The 23,933-nt window shown below is 53.9% G+C and overlaps 1 protein-coding gene across 1 annotated transcript; it reads left to right on the top strand.

Moving 5' to 3' along the window:
* The first annotated feature begins 189 nt into the window (after positions 1-189).
* CDC45 (cell division cycle 45) lies at positions 190-23,904 on the top strand. The gene is made up of 19 exons (XM_007196257.3): positions 190-337; positions 451-510; positions 1,164-1,256; positions 2,358-2,495; positions 3,305-3,451; positions 6,855-6,910; positions 8,034-8,082; positions 9,119-9,180; positions 10,034-10,084; positions 11,096-11,215; positions 12,421-12,552; positions 12,740-12,838; positions 13,488-13,649; positions 18,556-18,694; positions 18,769-18,852; positions 19,320-19,438; positions 20,753-20,829; positions 22,375-22,440; positions 23,761-23,904. Exons 1-18 carry the CDS (start codon positions 287-289, stop codon positions 22,437-22,439), a joined length of 1,704 nt encoding a protein of 567 aa, XP_007196319.2. The 5' UTR covers positions 190-286; the 3' UTR covers position 22,440; positions 23,761-23,904.
* Positions 23,905-23,933: the final 29 nt, after the last annotated feature.

The following is a 23,933-nucleotide window of genomic DNA, read 5'->3' as shown; positions in this document are numbered from 1 at the left end:
GGTGTCTGAGTAAACGAGTCAGAGTTGAAGTGCGCAACCGCGAGTGCGTCCGGCCCGTGGATGACGCTTCTTTGGGGGCGGGCTGGACTATTCCAGCCGTAAATGGCGGAGCGCTAGTGCCCGCCCCCAGCGTGGACCAATGAGAAAGGAGGAAAGGCTGGGAACGGAGTCCCTGTTGGTTGGCCCCCGGGCCAATGGGAAGAGCGCTGATTTGGCGGGAGTCTTAACCGCCGCCGGGCTCGCGGGGTTTCTGCGCGAGCTAGGGTGGTGTCCCGCCGCCGTAGCCATGTTCGTGTCAGATTTCCGCAAGGAGTTCTACGAGGTGGTCCAGAGCCAGGTGAAACCTTCTTTGGGCCCCGAGGCTTGGGGGAAGGGACGAGGGCGCGCGGCCGTGGGGGCGGGAGGGGCCGGGGTTTGGGGCGCCGCGCTCAGCCCTCTCTCCCCCGACAGAGGGTCCTTCTTTTCGTGGCCTCGGACGTGGACGCTCTGTGCGCTTGCAAGATCCTTCAGGTGAGGCCCGCGGGCCGGGTGGGCGGGGGGCGCGGGGGAGGAGCGGGGCGAGGACCCCATCCCGGGCGACAGCTCGTCCTGGGGCGGGGACTCAGAAGGCTGCTTCCCTGGCGGGACGGCGTTGGGTGGGTTAGAGGAGAACTAGGTAAAAGGCAGGGAGACTAGTTAGTATCTCTGTAGCAACCTGGGCACAGAATGGTTGCGTTCGAGAGACCCATAGACCTGTGGCGGCTTCTCATGCGTGGGGTTTGAGGCGGAGAAATCTGAAAGCCGAGGGCACAGTGGTGTCATAAGCGATTCTGGAGATACTCGATTCTTTAGCCAGTTAGGGAAGATCGTTGGTTCGGTTTTGAATATGGTGCAAGGTTTACATGAGCTTTGGTCAGTCCCCCTTGGGTCAGGAACTACTTTTCAGAAGACACAGAAATACCATCAGCTTTTCAGTTTTCCTTTGGTGATTTTCAGCGAAGTTGACCAGATGATTCAGTGGACATTCATGTCCCCATCACCTACTTGATGACATAAATATTTCACTAACCTTAGGTTATCACGTGTTGTTTGTCTCTCATCTTTTTTTTTTTTTTAAAGTGCATTTCAAGGTAGATTGCAGACATCCTAAATGCAATAGGTTTTGAAAAAAAATCTCTCTCCAGGCCCTGTTCCAGTGTGACCACGTGCAATATACGCTGGTTCCAGTTTCTGGGTGGCAAGAACTTGAAACTGCATTTCTTGAGCATAAAGAACAGGTATGAGAGATGCATTTGAGAATATTAGGCTTTTTTTACTCAATTACAACTTCTTAACACTGAGCATTCTTTCTAGGTATACAATAGCGTGCATGTATTTCTAACTACCGATTTTCTGCAGAAGAGAAAAGTGAGCTATATGTCCAGGTGACTTACCCTCAAATTGTGGAGACAAAACTGACAACAAAATAGAGATAATGAATATGGACAGCCTCTAACTTTGAACTTATGTTGCAGACATTTCATTGTAAGGTGCTTGGAATTTGGCAGGTTGTTTTTTATATGGCCTAGTAAAAATTACTTTAGATTAGACTACTGTTTCATATTTATCTCTCCAAGAAAACTTATCCAGGTTTCCAACTTGAAATTCAGGAACATACCGTCTCCCTTTGAAATTTAAGCAGTAGAGGCCAGGCCTCCTCCCGCCTCTGCATGGAGCTATAATGAAAGATGGGACATCTGAGACCCCACAGCCCCACAGGGAGAGACTGGAGTCTGGAAGAGGGTCCCTAGAGTTTCTGGCCACATCTAGGACTGTCTGGCAGAGATAAGTCCTCACCCGGTGCTCCTGTCATCATGAGAGGGATCTTTGCCAATTCAATATTTACAAGGAAAGGGTTTTCTATAGTGATAGGATGTAATTAAAGGGTTAACTTAATATTTAGGTGCTTGTTAAGTGTGGGCTACCTAAGACTTGCTAGAAATTTAACCCTGTGCCATGCTACTAGCACAGAGAGGCAATTTGTCACAGTAGAGTGACAGATCAGAAGAGACCCGGTTATGCATTTGAACTCTCGGTCCATGCACATCACCTTCTTGACCCCAAGCCTGAGACTCGGGCACACTCATCCTCTGCCTGCTCCTCGTTGAAGCCAGGACAGGCATGGAACCCACCTCACAATGTCGTGGTGGAAATGAAATGGTATATGGAGTTGTTAAAGCACTTGCACAAGCCAGCTGTGGCCGTGTTTGGAGCCCCTCACTGTCAGCGCCTTGCCATGCATCAGGGGCTGCATGTGTCTCAGCAGGACTCGGGCCTAGTGCTGAAGACAAACGGCCTCCCCCATGCACTTACTCACAGGGTCCCCCTCCTTTTCTCAGTTCCACTATTTTATCCTCATAAACTGTGGCGCTAACATGGACCTGTTGGATATCCTTCAACCCGATGAAGACACTGTATTTTTCGTGTGTGACACTCACAGGCCAGTCAATGTCGTGAACGTGTACAACGATGCCCAGGTAAGCAGGACTTCGGGGCCCACGTCTCCCCTGAGTTCTCCTGTCTGTCTGTCTGTTCCCTTTTATGCTGCGGACAATGTCACGCCTGGTGTTCTTGACAAGGCCCGTGTCCACCTCCCCTATAAGAGCTGGAGCAGCCTGAGGACAGAACCTGGTCTTGTCCATCTTTGATGAGAAACACAGCACCTAACCTTGGAGGTGCTCAGAGGGTGTGTGTGGAATTCGCTTGTCCTGGAAGGTGTAGGGACCAGAACCTGCCCTGAGTCTGCACTCCAAGCTCAGGCCAGCCCAGCCTTATTGAATATTGGGGGACCTCAGAGGCACCTGCCCTATAAATGGGTCTAGGATGCACCCTGCCCATCCAAGGTGGTGTGGGGACCAGCAGGACAGTGGTGTGAGGCCACTGTGAGCCTTGCATGGCTCTGTCACACGTGCTCTTTGACACGTCAGCAGTGGGCATGCATCCACGGTAACAAAGCATCAGCTCTGAAACTCTCACGTGAAGGACCTCTTTTAGAGACAGGAGCTTTGCTTGCTTCAAGGTCACTGATCTCCGTGTCCTCTGTCAAAGGCTGAGTTACAAGGCATTTGTTTTGTTGGCTGAGTATGTGGCCTAAGAGGGAGCTTTTTTCCAAACTTAATGACTGTAGGTAGTTTTCAAATTCCCGTAGTTTGTGTGCACCGAATAGCATGCAGATTCCAGCGGCTCACTGTGGCCAATCGAGAAATAAGACTCTGCGAGAGAAAACGTGATGGATAGTTTTCCATGAATGACAGAGGAGATTGATTGCTTTTTGTTTTAATCTTAGATCAAACTGCTCATTAAACAAGATGATGACCTTGAAGTTCCCGCCTATGACGACATTTTTAGGGATGAAGAGGAGGATAAAGAACATTCAGGAAACGAAAGTGACGAGGGGTCAGAGCCTTCTGAGAAGCGCACACGGTTGGAGGAGGTGGGTTTGGGCCTCTCAACACGGTCTTGAGGAAATGATCACTCCCCGAGGTCAGGGGTCAGCCCGGAGCCTGTGGGCCCAGGCAGAGCTGGGAGGCAGCAGGTGTGGGTGCCAACTCTGGGCTCTGCCATCCCCTGGCTGTGTGGCCTCAGGCAGGTTTCTGGACTTCTCTGAGCTGCGGCATCCAGCACTGGTGGCTTCTGCGAGATGTGGAATTACAGGCGGGAGGCGCTGCTCCTCCCACACAAGGGATGAGATTATTCTAGTGCTCGGTGTTGTGAGGAAGCTAATGCCCTCTGGCCCCCGGTCCTTGGTGTGCAGGCTGAGATTTGCCTCTGGAATGTTTGGGGTCCTCCCTTCATCCTTGACCTGACCAGGGCCTTGGGAGTAGCCCTTCAGGGCCATGTTTGGGATGTTCTGGACACTGTCCATCTGGGGGGTGTGTCCTGCTTCCTCACCTGTCTGCTATTTCTAGAATCTTGGGTCATCTGATTGGGACCTCTGAGACCCACTCTGAGATTTCTTTCCTCTTGCCTGGCTCTTTATCTGTTCTATTTTCCAGCCAACTTTTGGTCTTTATCTTCTAATCTTTGATTTTTTAGAGTTCTTTCTTTTTATTATATAGGTTCCAGGTGTACAGCATTATAATCCAACATCTGTGTACACTGCAAAGTGCTCACCACCATGAGCCTAGTTATCATCCACCACCATACGCTGGATCCTGATCCCCTTCACCCATGTCCTCCACCCCCCATCCCCCCTCCCCTCTGGTAACAAATCTCTGTATCTATGAGTTTATTTTTGTTTTATTTTGTTTGTTCATTTGTTTTGTTAGATTCCATGTGTGAGTGAAATAATATGGTATTTTATTTTATTTTTTATCTTTCTCCATCTCAGTTCACTTAGCATAATACTTCAAGGTCTATCTATGTTGTCACAATGGCAGAGTTCCATTTTTTTTTTTTTTAATGGCTGAGTGGTATTCTATTGTATATACACACCACATTTTCTTTATTCATTCATCTGTCGACAGACTCTGAAGTTGCTTCCATGTCTTGGCTATTGTAAACAGTGCTGCAATGAACGTTGGGGTACACGTATCTTTCTGAATTAGTGTTTTTTGTTTTTTTTAGATATATGCCCAGGAGTGGAATTGCTGGGTCATATGGTAGCTCTATTTTTAGTTTTTGAGGAACCTCCATACTGGTCTCCATAGTGGCTGCACCAATTTAGTTCCCAACGACAGTGTAGGAGGGTTACCTTTTCTCCACATCCTAACAACATGTGTTATTTGTGGTCTTTTTGATACTAACCATTCTGACAGCTGTGGGGTGATATCTCATTGTGGTTTTGAATTGCATTTCCCTGATGATTAGTGGTGTTGAGCATCTTTTCATGTGCCTGTTGGCCATCTGTATGTTTTCTTTGGAGAAATGTCTATTTAGGTCTTCTGCCCATTTTTTGATTGGGTTGTTTGTTTTTTTTTGATACTGAGCTGTCTGAGCCCTCCTGACCAGCCCTGGAGTTCCACAGCCACGAGGGGAGGGGACAGGACTCCACTGTGCGTTGTGGGGAGGGTCAAAGAATTCTTGGGCCCTGGGGGTTTTGTTAGTCAACTTTACTAAGGTATAACTTCTACACAATAAAATTCACCGGGTGTACAGTTCGATGAGATTTGACAAATGTATAAAGTCATGTGACCCCCACCACATAATAGAGAACAGTTCTATCATCCCCCAGAAGTTTCCTCATCAGGACCATGACTTGCCTTTTTAAATTAAACTTTGAACTTTGAGTTCATTGTAGAGTCACATGCAGATGTAAGAAATGAGTTGAAATCACTTACATACATTGCCCACTTTCCCCCAGAGGTGACATATTGCAACACTATGGCACAGCATCACAACCACTGAAATAGTTGAGACACAGGACATTTCTGTCACAACAAGGACCCCTCCTGTGGCCCTTTTATAGCCACACCCACTTCCCTCCTGCCCCCACCCCCTCCTTAGCTCCTGGCAACCACTATACTCTTTTTCATTTCTATAATTTTGTCCTTTCAAGAATTATATAAGTGGAATCATATAGTAAATAACCTTTGGGTTATTTGGGGATTGGCTTTTTCACTCAGCATAATTCCCTGGAGGTTCAGCCAGGTGTTGGGGTGTATCGGGTTGGTTCCCTTTAGTTACTGAGTATGTTCCATGGTGTGGACCGGCCTCAGTTTAGCCAGTTACTCACTGACAGACATCTGGGCTGTCTCCCGTTTCTGGCTATTATGAATAGAGCTGCTATAAATATTTGTGTGCAGATTTGTATGTATGAACACGAGTCTTCGTTTCCCTGGGATGAATGACCAAGCGTGCATTTGCTGGGTTGTGTGGTAGTTATGTGTTCAGTTTTTTAAGAACCTGCCAACCTTTTCCGGAGCGGCTGTACCATTTTACATTCCAACCAACAATCTACAAGTGACCCAGCTTCTCGCGTTACCACTAGGTAAGGAAGCTCCAGGCTCCCTGCCTGGCCTCTGACTCTACCCTGGCGAGGGTATAGGGAGTGCACAGGTAGAAGGAGGAGGTGTTACAGATGGGAGGTGTTCATCTGGGAAGGCTGGGCTCCATGCGGCCTGCGCTGGGCTGGAGGGGGTGGGCCTGGAGTCAAGCACTTATCCTCTAAAAGTTTCCTGTCTTCCGAGGCTGTTCCTTCATGGTTCTTTGGCTTTTGTTGGGGATTTTTTTCTTCGTACCTGTTGGTGTTTCCAAGTGGCCGGCTTCTTCAGCTCCAAGTCTGGGATGTATGAACAAAAAAGAAAACCCAGGGAACTCATGCTGTGACATCCCTCAGGTCCCAGGATCCCTGGCTGGTCAGCCTTCCTCTCCACCTTTCAGAATCTTTTTTTTTTATAATATGTGATATTGGGGTTTCTAAGTATATTTAATGAATGTATAGAGAAAAATACATGTACACCATCTTTCCAGAAGCAAGTTTTTAAAACTGCTGTCCCCCCACCCCCGTGCCTTTGTTGTGGGAACTGAATGAGGTTGTGGCTGTGAGATCAGAATAGTTGCTGGAAACGGTGGGGTCTGGATGTAGAAGTGTGAGCTCTTTTTAATCTGGTGGGAAAGCCAACAGAAGGCAGTGGCGGGCTCTTGGTGGATTGCACGGTGCTGAGATGAAGGACTCGGGATGCGGCCTGAGCAGGTGCGGGGAGGGGGGGGCGGCCGACCACGTCCACGCACCTGCAGTGCTGATGGGCCAGAGGGCCCAGCTGCCCCCTCAGCGCCTCCCTCCCCAGGAGCAGGCTTTGCGCCCCGTGCTTTCTGCCAGATCAGAACCTTCTCGGGCTGTGGGGTGAGTTCCTGGCTCCTTTGCTCAACTCTTTGTTCTCTTTATCGTGGATCAGGAGATCGCGGAGCGAACCTTGACGAGGAGGAAGCGAAGAGAATGGGAGGCCCGGAGGTGAGGCTGCGTACAGCAGCGGGACAGCGGGTCAGCGATGCCCCTTGCTTTTCCATTTGAGGATCACACTTTCAGTTTAGAGCCTCTGTGCCAGTGTCTGCAGGATTGAGCGGGTGGCCCTGCACTGGGGAGGAGCTCAGGGCCCCTCTGTCTCGCCCTCTGGTCCCACAAAGGCTGAAGGCCGGGCCTGGCCTGAAGGTCTCCCAAGCACATGCCATCCATTAAGGGTGAGGGCCCTGGTCCTTTGTTTTCATAGTTTTCTAAATGTAGATACTTTTATTTACAAATTCGAGAGATGGCAATTGTGTAAAACTTTTCATAGGAAAAAAAGTATGAAAAGGAAACTAAGTTACACACACCTTCTCTTTCTGTTGCAAATTAAAAAACAGAAGTGCTTTAAAATGAAAACATTGGAGAGGTTATTCTAGCTTGAGGCAAACGTGGAGCAGTGCTCTAGAGCTGGGAATTCCTTGCTAAACACAGTCCTTGGAGGTCTCGCAGGGTCAGAGTACCCAGCCCCTGTCCTGCTGTGCCCCCAGCCAACCCCCTTGGAAGGACAATGTAAAACCATTACAGGAAGTGTAAGGAAAGAAAACTGAATATAACCCACTTTCACTAATAGGAAGAGATTCTGGCTTTGGATTGATTTTCCTGGGTTATCTGTACTTGTGCACATTTTACATAATCACACCTAATTTTGCATTTTTCCTCTTAATAGGATCATAGTTCTGATGGTTCCAAAAGCCTTTATAAACTGCCCAGTGCTCAACTGGCTGGTTCCCCTTCTTTGTGAACTGGAGGCTGGGTCCAGCATCCTCCTGTGACACATAGGCTGCACGCAGAGCCCGTCTTGTCTTGCTTGTTCCGTGAATTCCCTTCTGGGGATCATTTCTTGGGGGGGATTCTGGGGCTGCGCCATTTCACATATTCTGCAGCCACACGAGGTTTGAGCCCGTTTACTCCCTTCCCAGCCATTGTATGTCTATACTCCTTGAAGAGTCAATAAGTGAAAACAAACTATTTCATTTGCGTTTCTTGGGTACCATCCAGTTTTAGCATTTTTCCCAACATTTGTTTTCCTGTTCTGCTTCCTGTTGAAGACCCGCGTTTTGTGTCATTACAGAAGAGACATACTCTTTGACTACGAGCAGTACGAATATCACGGGACGTCGGTAAGTACAGATAGGCGGGAGTCACGGTCACGTTTGGACTCTAGGGGTCACTGTCCTAAAACAGGAGGAGGAATGAGCACAGGTTTTAGAGCCACGAAGGCCTGGTATGAATCCCAGCCCCACAGCTTCCTCTTTGTGATCTTGGGCAGGGGATGCAGCTTCTCTGAGCCTCTCCTCCTCAGTAAAAGGAAGAGAGCAGCCCTCACTCCAGAGGCAGTTGTTGGGACGGTTCCTTTTACCTAGAGGTACTCAAGGAACAGCAGCTATTATTTCTGTTCATGATCAAAAGTACAGAACAAGGGAGTTCCCTGGCGGTCCAGTGGTTAGGACTTGGCGCTCTCACTGCCAGGGGTCTGGGTCTGAACTAACATCCTGCATGCTGCGCAGCCAAAAAAAAAAAGTGCAGAACAGGTCTGTTAGTCTCTGTGCAAGAAGGTGGAACTCTGGACTTACACAGGCCCGCCAGCATATGTGTTACAGGAAGAGTTTCGTACAGAAAACCCAGTGTGTTGACTCTGGCATCGCTGAGCAGAGCTCAGGGCCTTGAGGACCCCTAGAAAATAAGTTTCCAGTAAAGCATCCTGTGTTTAGCCTTAGAATTTGGCTCTGGGGCCTTGGACCCTGAGCACGGATTTCCAGAGCCCCTGTTCTGGTCAAGGCCCCGTTGCCCTTTGTGGGATCATCTCTCTGCCCTGGCAAGTGGAGGATCCTAAGCCGCAGGAGGGGTGGGTGGTGTGGGCAGGAACGGACGCCCGGCCCCTCAGATGCTGGAAGCTCCCGCGGAAACCAGTCTCCCTGGCGCTGTTGAAGGAAGCCCAGCGTCTCAGGGCAAACGGGATTTAGAGTCTTCTGGTCAGACCCTGATCCTCCCATCTCCTGCCAGAACCCAGCCCGTCTGCTCACAGGAGCTGGATGCTTCGTCCACAGGCAGCCCTGTGGGAAAGACCCTTCTCGCGTGGTCCCAGGGCCCTGGGCAGCACGGGCCTGGCCCTGCCGTGAGCACGGCTGCCCAGCCTTAAGCCTGTCTCTCTTGCAGTCGGCCATGGTGATGTTTGACCTGGCGTGGATGATGTCCAAGGACCTGAGCGACATGCTGTGGTGCGTGAGGCCCTCCTATGAGCAGCTGCATCCTCACAGCCAGGGCGGGTCCCCACTGCCAGGGGAGTGCCGGGTGCGGCCCCTTTCTGCACACGTGCAGGCCCTGGTCGTCTTCCTGACTGGGGCCCCCGGCTGCACACAGACTCCTGGGGGGACTGGGGAGTGTCATGGGGCGCCGAGGGTCTGAGGGAGGGGACTGGGCCTCTCCACCCTTCCCAGCTGACTGCCCAGCCTTGCTGTCCAAATCAGTTTGAGCATGAGGTTTGAACAAGGCTGCTGTCGCCAAGCATCTTTGCAACCCTGGCAGGGGGGTGTAGTTCCGGTACAGGAGTAGCCGCTGGCCTGCCTCTGAGCCTGCTGCTGGGGCTTCCGGCGGGGGTGCTTGGCCCACTGCGCTCCTGAATGCGGGTTGATTTGGGGACTAAAGGCTCAGAGTCTAGCGAGGAGTGTGTGGGTCTGGCCTGCTTCACTCTCAGCATTCTGCTCTGGGTCCTGGTTTTCTCCTCTGTGAGGTGACGATCTGCGCTGAGTCAGAGCCTCAGGACGGCCGGGGCAGGGCCAGGCACTGGCCACAACAAGGCCCAGAGGTGCCCTGTCACCCTGAGCCGGCGAGGGTGGTGTGCGGCCGGGCGAGCCGGGACACAGGCGGTGTGGGGCCTGCCGCTCTTGTCATAGGGGATCCCTTCTGGGAACTGAGAGCCCCACAGCGGTGACACCACAATGGGAGCCTTGGAACCTGTCCACCCGCAGGGCGGGACCGCTGGTCCAGCGGAGTGTCTGGGTCAGGCCACGCTGGCAGGACATACCTGTGAGTGCCACCCACCCATTCACAGCTCCATTCCTCTCCTTCCAGGTGGGCCATCGTTGGACTAACGGACCAGTGGGTGCAAGACAAGATCACCCAGTAAGGATGCACTCCCCCGGGCTGTCTGAGGTCGGCCGCAGCCGAGTTTGGGCTGGGGGCAGCGTCCCTGCGGTGCCCTTTGAGGAGGGGCTGCCTTGGGCCTGGGTCCTTGTCAGGACTGGACCTCTGGCGCAGTCATGTGTGGCCTTGTGTGGATGCTTCATCCACCTCAGGAGCCCAGCAGGTGGAGCCTGAAGTGAGCGGAGGGGCCCGGTCTCCCGGCCCTCATGTTGTCTGTTGACCCCTGTGCCCGGTGGACACAGGGCTGGGAGGAGGGGCCAGGGCCCCGAGGCCTGCCAGGGCGGGCAGGCATGATCTCAAAGGTTGGGGGAAGGCTGGACAGGCCTGCAAGGAGGGCAGGAGCCGAACCCTTTTTGCCCTTGGTGGGTGGGCTTTGCTGTTCCTCTCTGTCCGACTCCAGGATGTAGACACCTGGGAGGGGCGGGGGGGCCGGTGCCCCTCTCATTCCTGCTGCTCTGGTGCCATCAGGTGGGAAGTGTAACCCCGTCCAAGGGCCCCGTGCCTGCCTCCTGGCACAGCCTCCGCCTGCACTGGTTGCAGAGGCCTCTGTGCCCCGGTAGCTGCCCCTCCCACCCTGCCCACTGGAGGGTCCCGAGTCTCACGACCTGGGCCCAGCCTGCTCCCCTCCTGTGTTGCCGATGGTGTCAGGTGCACAACGCTGGGCACCATGCTGGCCTGGGTGGCCCCTCAAGTGGACCTGGACGGGGTCTGCCTTCTCCCTCTCTCCTCACCAACACTTCCTGTGCTGGGCGTCTTGTCACTATGGGGTCTGTCCACTGACCGTGGCTGGCGGATGGGCCATGGCACCCTCTGTGCCCACCCCAGGGGGCCTCAAATAAATGACGCGGGACAGCTGCTGCCCAGGAGAGAGTGCACGTGGGTGGCGGACGAGGCCAGAGCCCAGTCCTCGTTTGCCTGCAGAGGCAGCAGGGGTCCTGGGCCCTGGACAGGAGGGGCAGAGGGAGCCCCAGGCTTCGTGCTGTCTTCCAGGATGAAGTACGTGACCGATGTGGGCATCCTGCAGCGGCACGTGTCCCGGCACAACCACCGGCATGAGGACGAGGAACACGCGCTCTCCGTCGACTGCATGCGCATCTCCTTCGAGTACGAGTATCCTCACGGCTCAGCCCTGCGTACCCGGGACGAGAGGCTCTGGGCAGAGGGCCCGGTGGGTGCAGCAGGAGTCCTGGACGTGGGCCCTACCTGGCTTGTCCATGGCTTTGCCACGTTCAGGAACATCACGTATATTAAGGTGCATGGGTGCGGGGCCACGGCGGTTCAGGCAGTTGAGAGGGTTCGCAGATTCCTGCCGAGTGGGCGGGGAAGCAGCAAGCAGGTGCAGTTAGAGAGTGACACTTCACGAGGAGCATGTGGCACCTCGAGGGGGCGACCCAGGCCATCAGGCCACAGGGCTCAGGACAGGCTTGGTGAGGCCATGCCAGAGGAGGCCACCCTCAGGGGAGGGAGGGCTGCCTGGGCAATCCCATGGCCTTGCAAAAGCCCTGAGGTGAGTTCCAGGGCGGGGCTGGAGCGATGGATGGGTACAGGTCGAGGAGCTGGTTCTTCGTGCTTGAATGTCCCGGGGCTGCCGAATGTGGGGGATAGGCTGTGGCAGCCGTGGCAGGGGTCTCGCTGCTTTGGTGGCAGGTAGAGCGATGGCAGGGGTGGGGCCGGCCTGTGCCTGCCCCGGGACGGCTGGGGACCAGTGAACATGGCTTGGACGGGTCAGGTGGGGGTGCCCACGACAAGTCTAGGAAGAGGTGCCGGGTGTGGGGCAGCCAAGCTCCAGGAGGGGGCGACCACCAGGAGCCGGGTCCTGACATGTGACATCCAGGGACCGGGGTGCGCCGGGGGTGCGGGCAGGGAGGACAGTGGCCCCAGGGCCCAACCATCAGGAGGGGCATCACAGAGGACAGAGGCCGCTGTGTGCCCAGAGACCCTCAACGTGGGCGAGGACCATCCTCACAGCCACACTTGTGGCCCCAGGAGTGAGGAAGAGCCTGTCAAGGAGTGGGGCGAGGATAAGGCTTTGTCGAGGAGATCCCAGCACAGGCCCAGCCAGGTGGAGCCCGCGGGGAGTGGGTGGGAGGCCAGCCTGAACTGGCGACGCCCAGTGGGGCCTCCCAAGTCCTGTGTGGCCACAGGGGCCCCCAGAAAACGCTGTGCGTCCACATCTCCCAAGCTCTCTCTGGGTCATGTTAAGCTAAGGTCCAAGAGCTCCAGGTCCCCGGGGGGCTGACTGGTTATGAAGGTGGTGGTCCCAGGGCGGGGGCCCGGGTCACTATGCAGCCACAGCTCCTTGACCGCAGGCCCAGCCTCCGCCTGGCTCTCTATCAGCACTGGTCCCTCCACGACAGCCTGTGTAACACGTGCTACACCGCGGCCAGATTCAAGCTCTGGTCCCTTCACGGGCAGAAGCGGCTGCAGGAGTTCCTCGCGGATGTGGGGTTAGTGAGCGCCGAGGCCCGCCCCCCACGGCCCCCCTCCCCTGGGGGAAAGCTCCCACTCCTGCTCTATCCCACATTCCTCATTCGATCCCAGAATCTTATGCTTAATCTTATGCTGGTCTGAAGGCCAGGCCGGGGCATCAGCCATGGCATCACGCCTCCTGTGACCAGTGCTCCTCCTTCCCAGTCTCCCCCTGAAACAGGTGAAGCAGAAGTTTCAGTCCATGGACGTCTCCTTGAAGGAGAATTTGCGGGAGATGATTGAAGAGTCTGCGAATAAATTTGGGTAAACACATGTTTCTCTGGATTAAGCTTTGTCAAGGTTTCAGCTTTAATCACATTCTAAAAATAATGCAGAAAACAAGAACGCGTAGATGATTGTGACCTGACTAGCCTTCCCTGAAGTTTTGAGTTCTCTTTGGGTTAAAATTAGGACTTAAGGTGCCTGAAAAGTTTAGAATCCTTACATCCTGGGGCCGAGGTGCAGACCTTTGAGGTCAACCTGGACTATCCGTCACTGGACCCTGGAAGGGCCCACTGGGGCCAGGTTCAGGCGAGCTCTGCCCAACCGGGTCTTCTGGCACTGCTGGAGGGACACGGGCCTGGCTGCTCCTGGCGCCCTGGGGCGCAGGCAGGAGAGGACCACACCCGCATCCCCGTACCCGCCCCCCCCCACCCCCCCCACACACAACTAGCTCCTGGCTTGCCCTGACGGGCTGACAGCTTTGTACCGGGTGCTCAGCACCCCGGTTGAAGGCTGGTGTGTCGGCCTCCTGACTCCGTCCATTCTCTGACTGGAATGGCTAGCTGCAAGCATCAGTGGGGGCTGGGGAGGGAGCATTAGTGCTGGCCTGGCCTGCGTGAGAGCTCACCCCAACTCGAGGACACTCCGGCCACGCGCAGAATGACAGCCGTGTCGCTTCCTCCCGTTGCAGCATGAAGGACATGCGCGTCCAGACTTTCAGCATCCATTTTGGCTTCAAGCATAAGTTCCTGGCCAGTGATGTGGTCTTCGCCACCATGTCGCTAATGGAGAGCCCCGAGAAAGACGGCTCTGGGACGGATAACTTCATCCAGGCTCTGGACAGTCTCTCCAGGTAGTGGGCCTGGCTGTGGGCCCCCATCCCCGCCGGCCACTCGGCCCTCAGCCCCACACTGCCAGAGAGGCAGGTCACAGGGCCCCCGGGCACGGGGGTGACTGCGTCTTTGCAGGAATCCGGATCACAGTCCACCTGAGCTGGGGGCGCACGAGACACGTGCCCATCTTCAGTGTGTGTCATGTTCTCTGGAATCCTTTTCTTCTTTCTTTTTGATTTAAAAATTTTTCTTCTTTCTCACCTCCCATACCCCTTCAGGCATTATTGTTTATTCATTCCGGTGTTTCTTCTAGTTTAGTTTTCATTTCTCAATTATTTTTCTTTTAGTTCTAATTTTTTCTTATCTCACTTCCTGAGATGTACTATTTTTTAATGTCTTTCAGCTTGTTTTGAAATAGAATATTACAGTTCTGGTCTTTTGGGGGCGTGTCTTTCTAGTTAACCTTCATTGTCGAGAGGGAGACTATCCTCCTGGTTCTTTTTCCTGACAATAACTGAGAGGATTTGATCGTTGCTCATTTTTTTGTGAGTTTAGTCTTCCTGACTTTTTCGGGGGAGGTATGGTTCACACAGCTTTTCCATCTTCAGAGTGTTAGAAATGGAGAGGCCTGCTTTCTGGGGTTTCCTGGTCCATTCCCAAGCACACTTTTTTAAACAGCTTTGCTGAGCTATAATTCACATATTGTATGGCTCACCCATTGCAAGTGTACAATTTAGAGGCTTTTAGTATATTCACAAGGTTGTGCAAACATCACCACTATCTAATTTTACGACATTTTTATTGCTCCAAAAAGAAACTCTGCTCCCCTCAGCCATCGCCTCCCAAATCTCCCATCTCCCCCAGCTCCTGGCAACCAATAACCTACTTTCTGTATCCATAGATTTGCTTTTCTGGACATTTCATATCCATGGACTCAGACATTAAGTGATCCTTTATGGCTTGGCCTCTTCTGCTTAGAATAATGTCCTCAAGTTTTATCCATGTTGTAGCATGTGTCAGAATTTCCTTTCTTTTTATTGCAAATAATATTCTATCATAGGGATAGACCACATTTTATTTATCCATCATCAGTTGATGGACATTTGGGTAGTTCCACCTTTTAACGATGATGAAAAATGATGTTGTAAACACACATTTGTGAGTTTTTGTGTGGACATGGTTTCCTTTCTCTTGGGTATATACCTGCGAGTGGAACTGCCAGCTCATGTGGTGATTCTGTGTGTCACCTTTTGTATAACTGCTGGACTGTTTTCCAAAACACGACTTCACCATTGTACATCCCCACCTGCAGTGTATGAGAGTTTGAATTTCTCCATATCCTCACCAACACTTGTCACTGTCTGACTTTTTGATCGCAGCCATCCTAGGGGTATGACGTGGTCTCACTGTGGCCTTGATTTGCATTTCCCTAATGGTTAATGATGTTGAGCAGTTTTTCATGTGCTTATTGGTCATTTGCGTATCCTGTTTGGAGAAATGTATGTCCTTTGTCTCTTTTTAAATTGGGTTGTCTTTTAATGATTGAGTTGTAGGAACTGTTTTGTATATTCTAAATATGTCTCTCAACAGATACATGATTTGCTAATATTTTCTCCCATCCTGTGGGTTGTCTTTTTACTTTCTTGATGTTGTTCTTTGAAGCACAAACATTTTTAATTTTGATGATGGTTGGGTTATCTATTTTTTCTTTTGTTTCTTTTGTTGTTTGTGTCATAGCTAAGAAACCATTGTCTAATCCAAGGTCACAAAGATTTACACCTCTGTTTTCTGTAAGAGTTTTATAGTTTTAGCCTTTATATTAGGTGTATGATTCACTTGAGGTTAATTTTTGTATCTGACGTGAGGAAGGGATCAGCTTAATTATTTTGCATATGGGCATCTGACTGTTCTAGCACCATTTGTTGAAAAGACTTCTTCTACCATTGAATTAATTTGGCACCCATGTTGAAAATCAGTTGACCATACATGTGGGAATTTATTTCTGGATTCTCACTTCTCTCCCACTCATCCATGTGTCTAACCTTATGCCAGTACCACACTGCTTTGATTACTGTAGTTTTGTAGCAGGTTTCGGCTATGCTGTGTTCCTTGAATTTCCATGTGAATTTCAGGATTAGCTTATTAATTTCTGCAAAGAAGTCAGATTGAATTGAATCTATAGGTCAATTTGGGGAGTGTTGCCATCTTAACAATATTAAGTCTTCTAATCCATGAACATGGATGTTTTTCCATAGACTTAGATCCTCTTTAATTTCTTTCAACAGTGTTTTATAGTTCAGAGAATAAACTGTACACTTTTTATTAGATTTATTTCTAAATATTTTATTCTTTTTGATGCTATTGTAAATCAACTTACTAATTTCATTTTTGGTTTGCTCATTGCTACTGCATAGAACTACAATCAATTTTTGTATACTGATCTTGTCCTGCAGCCTTGCAGAACTTGTTTATTAGTTCTGACAGTTTTTTAGTGGATTCTTCAGGATTTTCTATATACAGGATCACGTCACCTGCAGATAAAGATGGTTTTACTTCTTCTTTCCCAATCTAACTGCCTTTTATTTCATTTTCTTACCAATTGCCTGGCTAGAACCTCCATGACAATCCCAGCGTGTTTGAGTTCCACTCCAGTTTCAGTTCCACTCGTAGCCGTCTCTCCTCAGCAAGGGGCCCAGAGTGGAAAGGAGCTCTGGCTGGTACGGGGAGCTAGCCTGCTTCAGCCCCCTGGTGTTTGCCATGGCCCTCACACTCACCTGCTCTTGTGTGGCGCAAAACTCTTAAGTTTTGGCCACTGTCCCCAGTTGCCTGGAGTTTCACCTTTCTTAGGTTTCTGCTTCTCTGCTCCCTCCCACACGTCTGGTGGCCAGTTGGGGGTTTCTTCCCACCTGCCTATATTTTGGGGTCTGTGGTGTTCCTCATTCCTTTGTGTTGTAAATGTGGGTCCTAGGTCTTTGGTTTTGTAATGTAGTTGCTCTGTTTTTATCTAGAAATATGGGGAAATCAAAAAACTATACTGCCGACTGTTTCCGCCTCCTCAGAATTGATGGGCCAGTCTTAGCCATTGTCTGCTGACTTCCTGCTGTGACAAAAGAGCATTCATCCCATTTCTGTGCGCCTTCCCCTCCTGTTGGTACAGTTGTGCCACTATTTTTAGCTCCTTTGTAACCTTAACATACTTCGGTCTTGTTCTTTCACCAGCATCTCTTGTCTCCCTAGTTGGTAAGAAAAGGGTGTTGGCATCCTTCGTTTTCTCCTCCCCCATACCTCCCAGGATGTGAAAATACTTTCACATGTTCAAGGTTAACAATAGTGGGGTAGAGGACAGAATGTGAGTCGTCTCATTGGCTGTAGGTTGATTCTCAAAGATGAAGATCAATAAATAGTGTTACTTGGTTGCTCTAATAAAATATTCCAGAGTCACTAATGTGCGGTGATCCCGTTCCTTTCTGGCTCAGCTCTTTGTTTTCCCTGGAGCTCTTCATTGCCTCCTTTATCATATCCGGTTTTCCCAGCTCTCATTCCCTGAGCCCCTTCTGTCCAGGAGAGCCTGGGGCTCTGTTCTCGGCTCCAGCTCCCTAGGCCTGCCACCCGCCCAGACTGTGTCGCTGGGGTGGACCCAGCACATCTTGGGATCCTCATCTGTTTTTTTCACTCCCCCGTTTTGCTAGAACATAATTCTTAAGCAACTTTTAAAGAAAGGGCACATGTGAGGTAAACATTCTGAGCTCTTGCACATCTGACAGTATCTTCTGCCCTCATCTGATTGCTGGTTTAGCTCGTGCAGAATTCAGGGTTGCTCCCTGTCTCCCAGCAGCCAGTGGTGTTGATAAGTCTGAGCCATTTTGGTTCTTGTTTCTCTGTAAATGCACCCTCACCCCCACCAGAAGCTTTCGGGATCTTTTTTGATTCTCAGTGTTCCAGAATGTCTAGTGGTGTGTGGGGTGGATCTTGTTTCATGCATTAGACTGAGGTTTTGGGTGAGCCCTTTTAGTCTGAGGAAATGCTTTCGTACTCTGCCTTTACTATTCCCCCCACACATATGTCTGTTTCTTAATCTTTCTAGACTTCCTGGAATGATTCTCTGTCTCCGATTTTTGCCTTATATTTTCCATGTGTTTGTCTTATCTGTGGTAAGGAAGGTTTTCTTGACTTTGAGTGAATTTTTTATTTGTTGCAACCATTTTACTTTCCACAAATTCTGGTTTCTGATTGTTCATTTTTCATAGCATCTTGTTCTTGGTTTACAAATGTATTGCCCAAATCTCTCTTAAGATACTAATTAGACTTCATTTTAAGCTTTCTTTTGGTCTCCAAATTATGTTTCCACTAGAGCTGTTTTTTCAGGCCACAGGCATTTCTCAAATGTCTGGTGGTCCTCCACATTCAAGGGGTTGGGGGGATGGGGAAGGCTGTGGAAGCCTGGCAAGCCTGCTGGCCAGAAGACATCACTTCATCTTGATGGGTGAGAAGCCCATGTGACACTTTGGGACCCTTACCTGCTGGGTGCAGAGGCTTTGCTTGAAGACCTGACCTCTCCACAGAGGGCTCATTTTAATGTGTTCAGAACGGAACCCTCCTTTGTGTGGGGGAAGGGTAAAAATCCATCTGTCAGGTGGCGGGATCCCTAGTGCCCCCCAAGCCTCTCCGGTCAGAGCCCTGCAGCACCTTCCAGGAGGCACCTCTGCTGGCTTCCAGTCTCCGGTCTTCTGATGCCAGCAGGAACCCACCCCGCCACACCTCTCCTGTCCATCGCTGTGGGCTTAGACACTTTTTATTCCTTCCTCTCACCGGAAAGGGAGCTGGGGAGGGAGGGAAGTGAACTGTTGGCTCCACAGCCCCTCTGACCCAGAAACCAGGTGTCCGGTCTGCAGCCAGTGCTAGAGCCGTGCGCCTGCCATGTTTCAGGGGGAACCTGGACAAGCTGTACCGCGGCCTGGAGCTCGCCAAGCAGCAGCTGCGCGCCACACAGCAGACCATCGCCAGCTGCCTCTGCACCAACCTCATCATTTCCCAGGGGCCCTTCCTCTACTGCTCCCTCATGGAGGTCAGCTCCCCACAGACACGTCCCCAGCCCCGCCTGCTGGCTGCCCCCTGACCACCTACCCCCACTCCCTGCAGGGCACCCCAGACGTTGTGCTGTTCTCCAGGCCAGCCGCCCTGAGCCTGCTCAGCAAGCACCTGCTCAAGTCCTTCGTGTGCTCGGTGAGGGTGGGAACACAGCAGCCGGGGGCAGGGGGTGGCGGGGGGGAGTGGCTGGTGCCAGACACTGGCCTTGGGGTGCGGGGGCTGCTCACCTGCCAGGGACTGGCAGGTGCCTCCCTTTTCCTGAGCTGTGTTCCTCTGCCGAGCCCTCGTGCCATCACTCACCACCCAGGTCACTTGGACAAGTGGCGGTGGGGGGGCCTCACAGAGCACGCAGGGCTGGGGCTCATGTTCAGCGGAGGCGGGTTGGGGCGGGGGCATGGGCTGGGGAGGGCCTCCTGAAAGAGGTGACAACTGTGTTAGGACCTAAAGGAGGTGAGGGAGGGAACAGCCAGGGGCACAGGAGGCTGGGGGCAAGCTGTGTGGGGACTTGAGTGTCTCTGGGGAGAGGGAGTCCCTGGAGGCTTTTGGGGAGCAAGGCACTGGGGCTCCTGGGCACTGTGACTGAGGTGCACTTCCCTCTGCAGACGAAGAACCGGCGCTGCAAGCTACTGCCCTTGGTGATGGCCGCTCCCCTGAGCGTGGATCAGGGCACCGTAACCATGGTGGGCATCCCCCCAGAGACCGACAGCTCGGACAGAAAGAAGTGAGTCCTGGGGCCCGGGGCTATGGGGGGTCGGCCTCAATGCCAGGCCAGGGATGGCCTTTTCCACCATGAAGCAGGGTGGTGGGGCTTACACATGTGGGCTGCAGGGTGGGGCAGCATCAAGCATGCACTGAGCAGGGTCGGGGTGCAGGGAGGTGCAGCAGGCAGGCGAGCCTGAGGGTGGCAGGGCAGTTGGGGCCTCATGCTGAAAGCTCAGGACAGACACCAGTGCACGGGGTTCACCAGTGAGGGCACGTCTCTGGGCTCCAGGTAACCCGGGTTCCTGTGAGTGACCTGAGCCCTCTTGGGAGCTCCCACCCCAACATGGGGTGGGGGGTGCAGGTGTGGTGTAGACGTCCAGCTTCCAGGCAAGGGCATCCAGCTCCCTGAGGAGGACCGGCCAGGGTCAGACGCACCCAGGATGGGCAACGAGGTGCGTGGCCCTGCGGCTGCGGCGGGACCCTCAGCCCTCCCTGGGCCTGAACCCTCCTCTGAGGAGCAAACAGTTTGCACTGAAAATCTGGATTGGGTCTGGGTCTTACCCTGAGTCTGGATCGGTCCCAGCTCTGCCACTGTGAGCTTTGACCTCCTTCTGCATCTGCAAAGGCCATTGAGCCATGAGTGGGGAGACAATGGCCTCTGAGACGAGTGCTTCCCTGCCGCCGGGCTGCCTTCCAAAGCTCCCTCGAGGGTCTCAGATCCAAAGTCACATGGGTGGGAGCCGGCCAGCGTTCCCAAGGCAGCACCGCGGCCACCTGTGTCCTCACTCGGGCCGCCGGTCTGTACATGGCTGGGCCGGTTGGCGGTGAGCTCGGTGGATGCGCACAGTCTCCTGTGAGGGTGGCTGTGGAGGCTGGGAGCACTCGCCCCCCTCTGCCCGACTTCCGCCCTCTGCTCTCCGCAACAGGCACTGGAGCCCCTTCCCCACGCTCCCGCTGTCTCCACCAAACCTCCCTCGATGCAGCTCCATCCAGGCTGCTCCCCGAGGGGCTCTGGCTCCCCCACCGCCCTGCGGGCCCCTCCCCATCCCTGGTCCCACCTGCTGTGTGTGTCTAGGACCCCATCCCCACACGGCTCCACGGAGCCTCTGCCTCTCACCTGCCCCAGCCGCCAGCACGGTGCCTGGGGGGTTGCCAGGGGACACACCCACCTGAGGGCTGAGAAGGGCTGACGGGGGAGCAGTGGTGAGAGGCAGTGGCCGTCCAGAGAGTGGGCTGAGGCCTTGGGGCTGTGGCCATTGAGGAGTCTGGTGTGTCCCTGGCGGGGAGGGTCCACTGCAGGGACAGCCCCCAATGCGCCTCTGTGTGTCCCCAGCTTTTTTGGCCGGGCGTTTGAGAAGGCGGCGGAGGGCACCAACTCCCGGACACTGCACAACCATTTCGATCTCTCAGGTAAGAGTCCGCCGCACTGGGGCCCTTTCAAGGTCAGTGCTGGCCTTGGAACCAGGAAAGTGCCAGGGGTGCCCTGCCAGCAGTCCCCTGGCCTCGGGCCCTGCACCCCGTCTGGGCCCTGACAGGCATACCTGGCTCTGGCCTTACGATCCAGCCCCTGAGATGACTTCACCAAGGAGCTTGGGGGTCTGGCCACCACTATGCCCTGACGCTGCCGCATGGTGGCTTTGGGGGGCCACACCTGTAGGCCACCAGCGCCCCCGCAGCTTCCCCGGATGCCAGTGTGGAACATGGCATGTTTGGCCATATTTGCTTTCTGTTCTTCAGATGTGCGGCACTTTACCCCTGTGTTAGTGAGCCCGGGCTGCTGTAATAAAGCACCACAGAGTGGGGGGTTGAAATAATAGAAATGCATTTCTCACTGTTCTGGGGGCTGGAAGGTCAGGTGTCAGCAGGGCTGGTTCCTCCCAAGGCCTCTCCCCTGGGCATGTAGATGCCGTCGTCTCCCTGCGTCTCCACGTGGTCGTCCCTCTGTATGTCTGTGTCCTGATCTCTTCCTATAAGGGCACCAGTCAGACCGGATCAGGTCGCACCCTAGTGACCTCATGTGACCTGATCACCTCTGTAAAAGGCTCCTGCCAGGTACAGTCACGTCCTGAGGTGCCGGGGTTAGGCTGTCACCATAGCAATGTGGGTACCTTCAGCCCATAGCACCCACCTCTCAGAAAGGACCTCTCACATCACCACTGATGCCTTAACGAGGACCAGTCTCTGAGTCCGAGACCCGCCTTCACCCCATTGCCTCTGGAGTCTACAGCGGGCGTCTTCCTGCCGGGCCCACTCAGGCTGTGGCTCCGTGGTGGGGGGTCCCCTCCAGCAGCAGCCCCCCACTTCCTGTTTCGTGCCTGAGACTGCAGACAGGCGGTGCTGGCCAGCCTGCAGGACGCCCTGGCTTCCCACACAGGGAGGACTGGAGGGCCGGGAGCTGCTGGGCTTCCCCCAGGGGTGGGCGGCTTGCAGGGGGTGTGGAGGAAGTCGAGGCCTGAGGTACCTGCAGCTTGCAGGGCCAGGCTGGCTGGTTTTGTCCTGTCTGATGAGGCCCCGTGCTGGTCTGAGGCTGACGGCCCCCAGAGATGGGTCAATTTGCACCATGTCCCCTTCTACGGAAGGGACACCAAAGCTGAGAGACTGGCCAGAACAGGATGGAAGGCCACCTCCTGCCTGACCGCTTGGGTGGGAGGGAGGCCCCTCTGCCAGGGCTGTGGTGTTCAGAGTGTCACCGCTGGTCCCCTGGCTGCCCCGAGCGTCCTGCCCACAGACCACAGCCGCAGCTGCACCGACAGGGCAGCTAGGGAGTCCGGTTAAATAGGTCTCATGGTCCAGAGCACCCCAGGCCACCAGGGAGCCAAGTGCGCCTTGGAATGTAGTAGGGGGTTGTCGCCACTGGGGCACCGGGCAGCGGGAGTCAACTTGGTACTTGGTGGCCTCCCCCAGCTCTGTCCCTGCTCCTCCCGTCCCAGTGATGTTTTCCTTTCATTACTTCAGTGATTGAGCTGAAAGCCGAGGACCGCAGCAAGTTCCTGGACGCGCTCGTGTCCCTCCTGTCCTAGGGTGAGTCGTGGGGGAGGGGGTGCTGGCGGGTTCCCGTGGCCCTGCCACAAAGCCCGGCTTCTACTTGGGTTTGAGGCCGGATATGGGGTCCAGCGCCTGTTCCCAGGGACGCCTGTCCCCAGGCTGGTGGCAGGACCACAATGGGGCACTTTGAGGGATCTAATTTCATTAAGCTCCTGGGATCCCTTCAGAAGGAGCTGCATTTATCCTCCTCTGATCACAAGGCGCCGGGTGTGGCCGGGAACGGGGGCTGCCCTCGCCCCAGCCTCAGGCCCTGGGCTGGAGCCCACGGGGTGTCTGTCTATCTGGGCTCTCACACGCTGGACTTCTGAGAAGGCCAAGCTGGTAGCAGCCGCTCGGTGGGGAATTACAAACCGTGGGCCCTGTGTGAGCCTGGACGTGTGCAGCTATCACTGTGACAGTGCAGCGCAAGGCTCCCGCCAGCGCTGTCCCCTGTGCCTCACACACCACCTCTTTCTCAAGGGCCCTCGGGAAATGGGCCGGGGACCTGCTCTGTCTAGTGACCCCTTCTCAGCCCAGGCCCCCCACAGCGGACGCCCTGCCCGGCATCTCCCTGAGCCCCGGCTGGAGTTGCGGCTGTGGCACATGGGCCCCGTCCAGGCTCCGGTATCGGGGGGTCCCTCCTGCTGGCCCAGGGTCCTTCCCCCGCCCCCCGTCCCTGGTGAGCTGGGAGTGTGGGAGCCCTGGTGCGCTCTGTTGAGAATGGCCTAGGGGCCTCAGGGACCTCCCCCAGCCCCTCTCTCGGGGCGCACAGGGCTCTGGGGGCAGATTGGGTCTTATGTGACGTCTGTGGGGAGCTTCCCCGGGCTGCCCCTGTGTCCTCATCTGAACTGGGGCTGACACCCCTTGAGCCTCAAGGGCTTGGCCTCAGCAAGGGCCTTTGTGTGGGGGGAGGGTTAAATCAAAGGTTACAAATGGGGGTCTCGGGCAGTGGAGCTGGCATCTGAGGCAGACCCCTCCCTGCAGCCTGCTTGGTGATGATCCCAGTGCCATGTGTGAGCTTCCACCAAGACGGCACCAGGTGGACCAGCCTGGGAGGGTGAGGGGCAGCGTGCTGGGGGCAGTGCCAAGGCTGGACAAGCCGCCAGGCAGGGTCTGTAAGGGGAGGAGGTGCCAGGAGCCGTGTGGCCTAAGGTACTCAAGCAGACAGGACGGCGGGTGCTACCCCCCACCCCTGTCAGTGGTGGGGCTGCTCAGAAGCAGCTGCTCAGCACGGCAGTGGGAAGGCCTGGGCAGTTTGTTTGACTTGGGGAACCATCAGAATTGTTTGAAATTTATTTTTTCTTTTCTCTTTTCCAGAGTTTGATTTCCTCAGAAGTGACCTCCTTCTCCTTATTTATGTTAACTGGCTTTTATTTAGATTGTAAGTTATGGACATAGTTTTAGATGCAGGGACAGTGTTTTTAATGGAATAAAATGATTATTTTAGGTTTGGTGCCCCAATCTTGGCTCTGGTCACAGGGCCAGTGCTT

This window comes from Balaenoptera acutorostrata, chromosome 13, assembly GCF_949987535.1.
Source record: "Balaenoptera acutorostrata chromosome 13, mBalAcu1.1, whole genome shotgun sequence".
In the NCBI taxonomy this organism is placed as follows: domain Eukaryota; kingdom Metazoa; phylum Chordata; class Mammalia; order Artiodactyla; family Balaenopteridae; genus Balaenoptera; species Balaenoptera acutorostrata.
The sequence above is the reverse complement of the archived record's forward strand: the minus strand, read 5'-3'. Positions and strand labels throughout refer to the sequence as shown.

Bases quoted from the DNA above. Each gene is read 5' to 3' on its own strand.
- CDC45 (XM_007196257.3), top strand. From the start codon at position 287: ATGTTCGTGTCAGATTTCCGCAAGGAGTTCTACGAGGTGGTCCAGAGC. The intron at 12,839-13,487 runs GTAAACACATGT...CTCCCGTTGCAG, and splicing joins GAGTCTGCGAATAAATTTGG to CATGAAGGACATGCGCGTCC. The intron at 18,695-18,768 runs GTCAGCTCCCCA...CACTCCCTGCAG, and splicing joins TCTACTGCTCCCTCATGGAG to GGCACCCCAGACGTTGTGCT.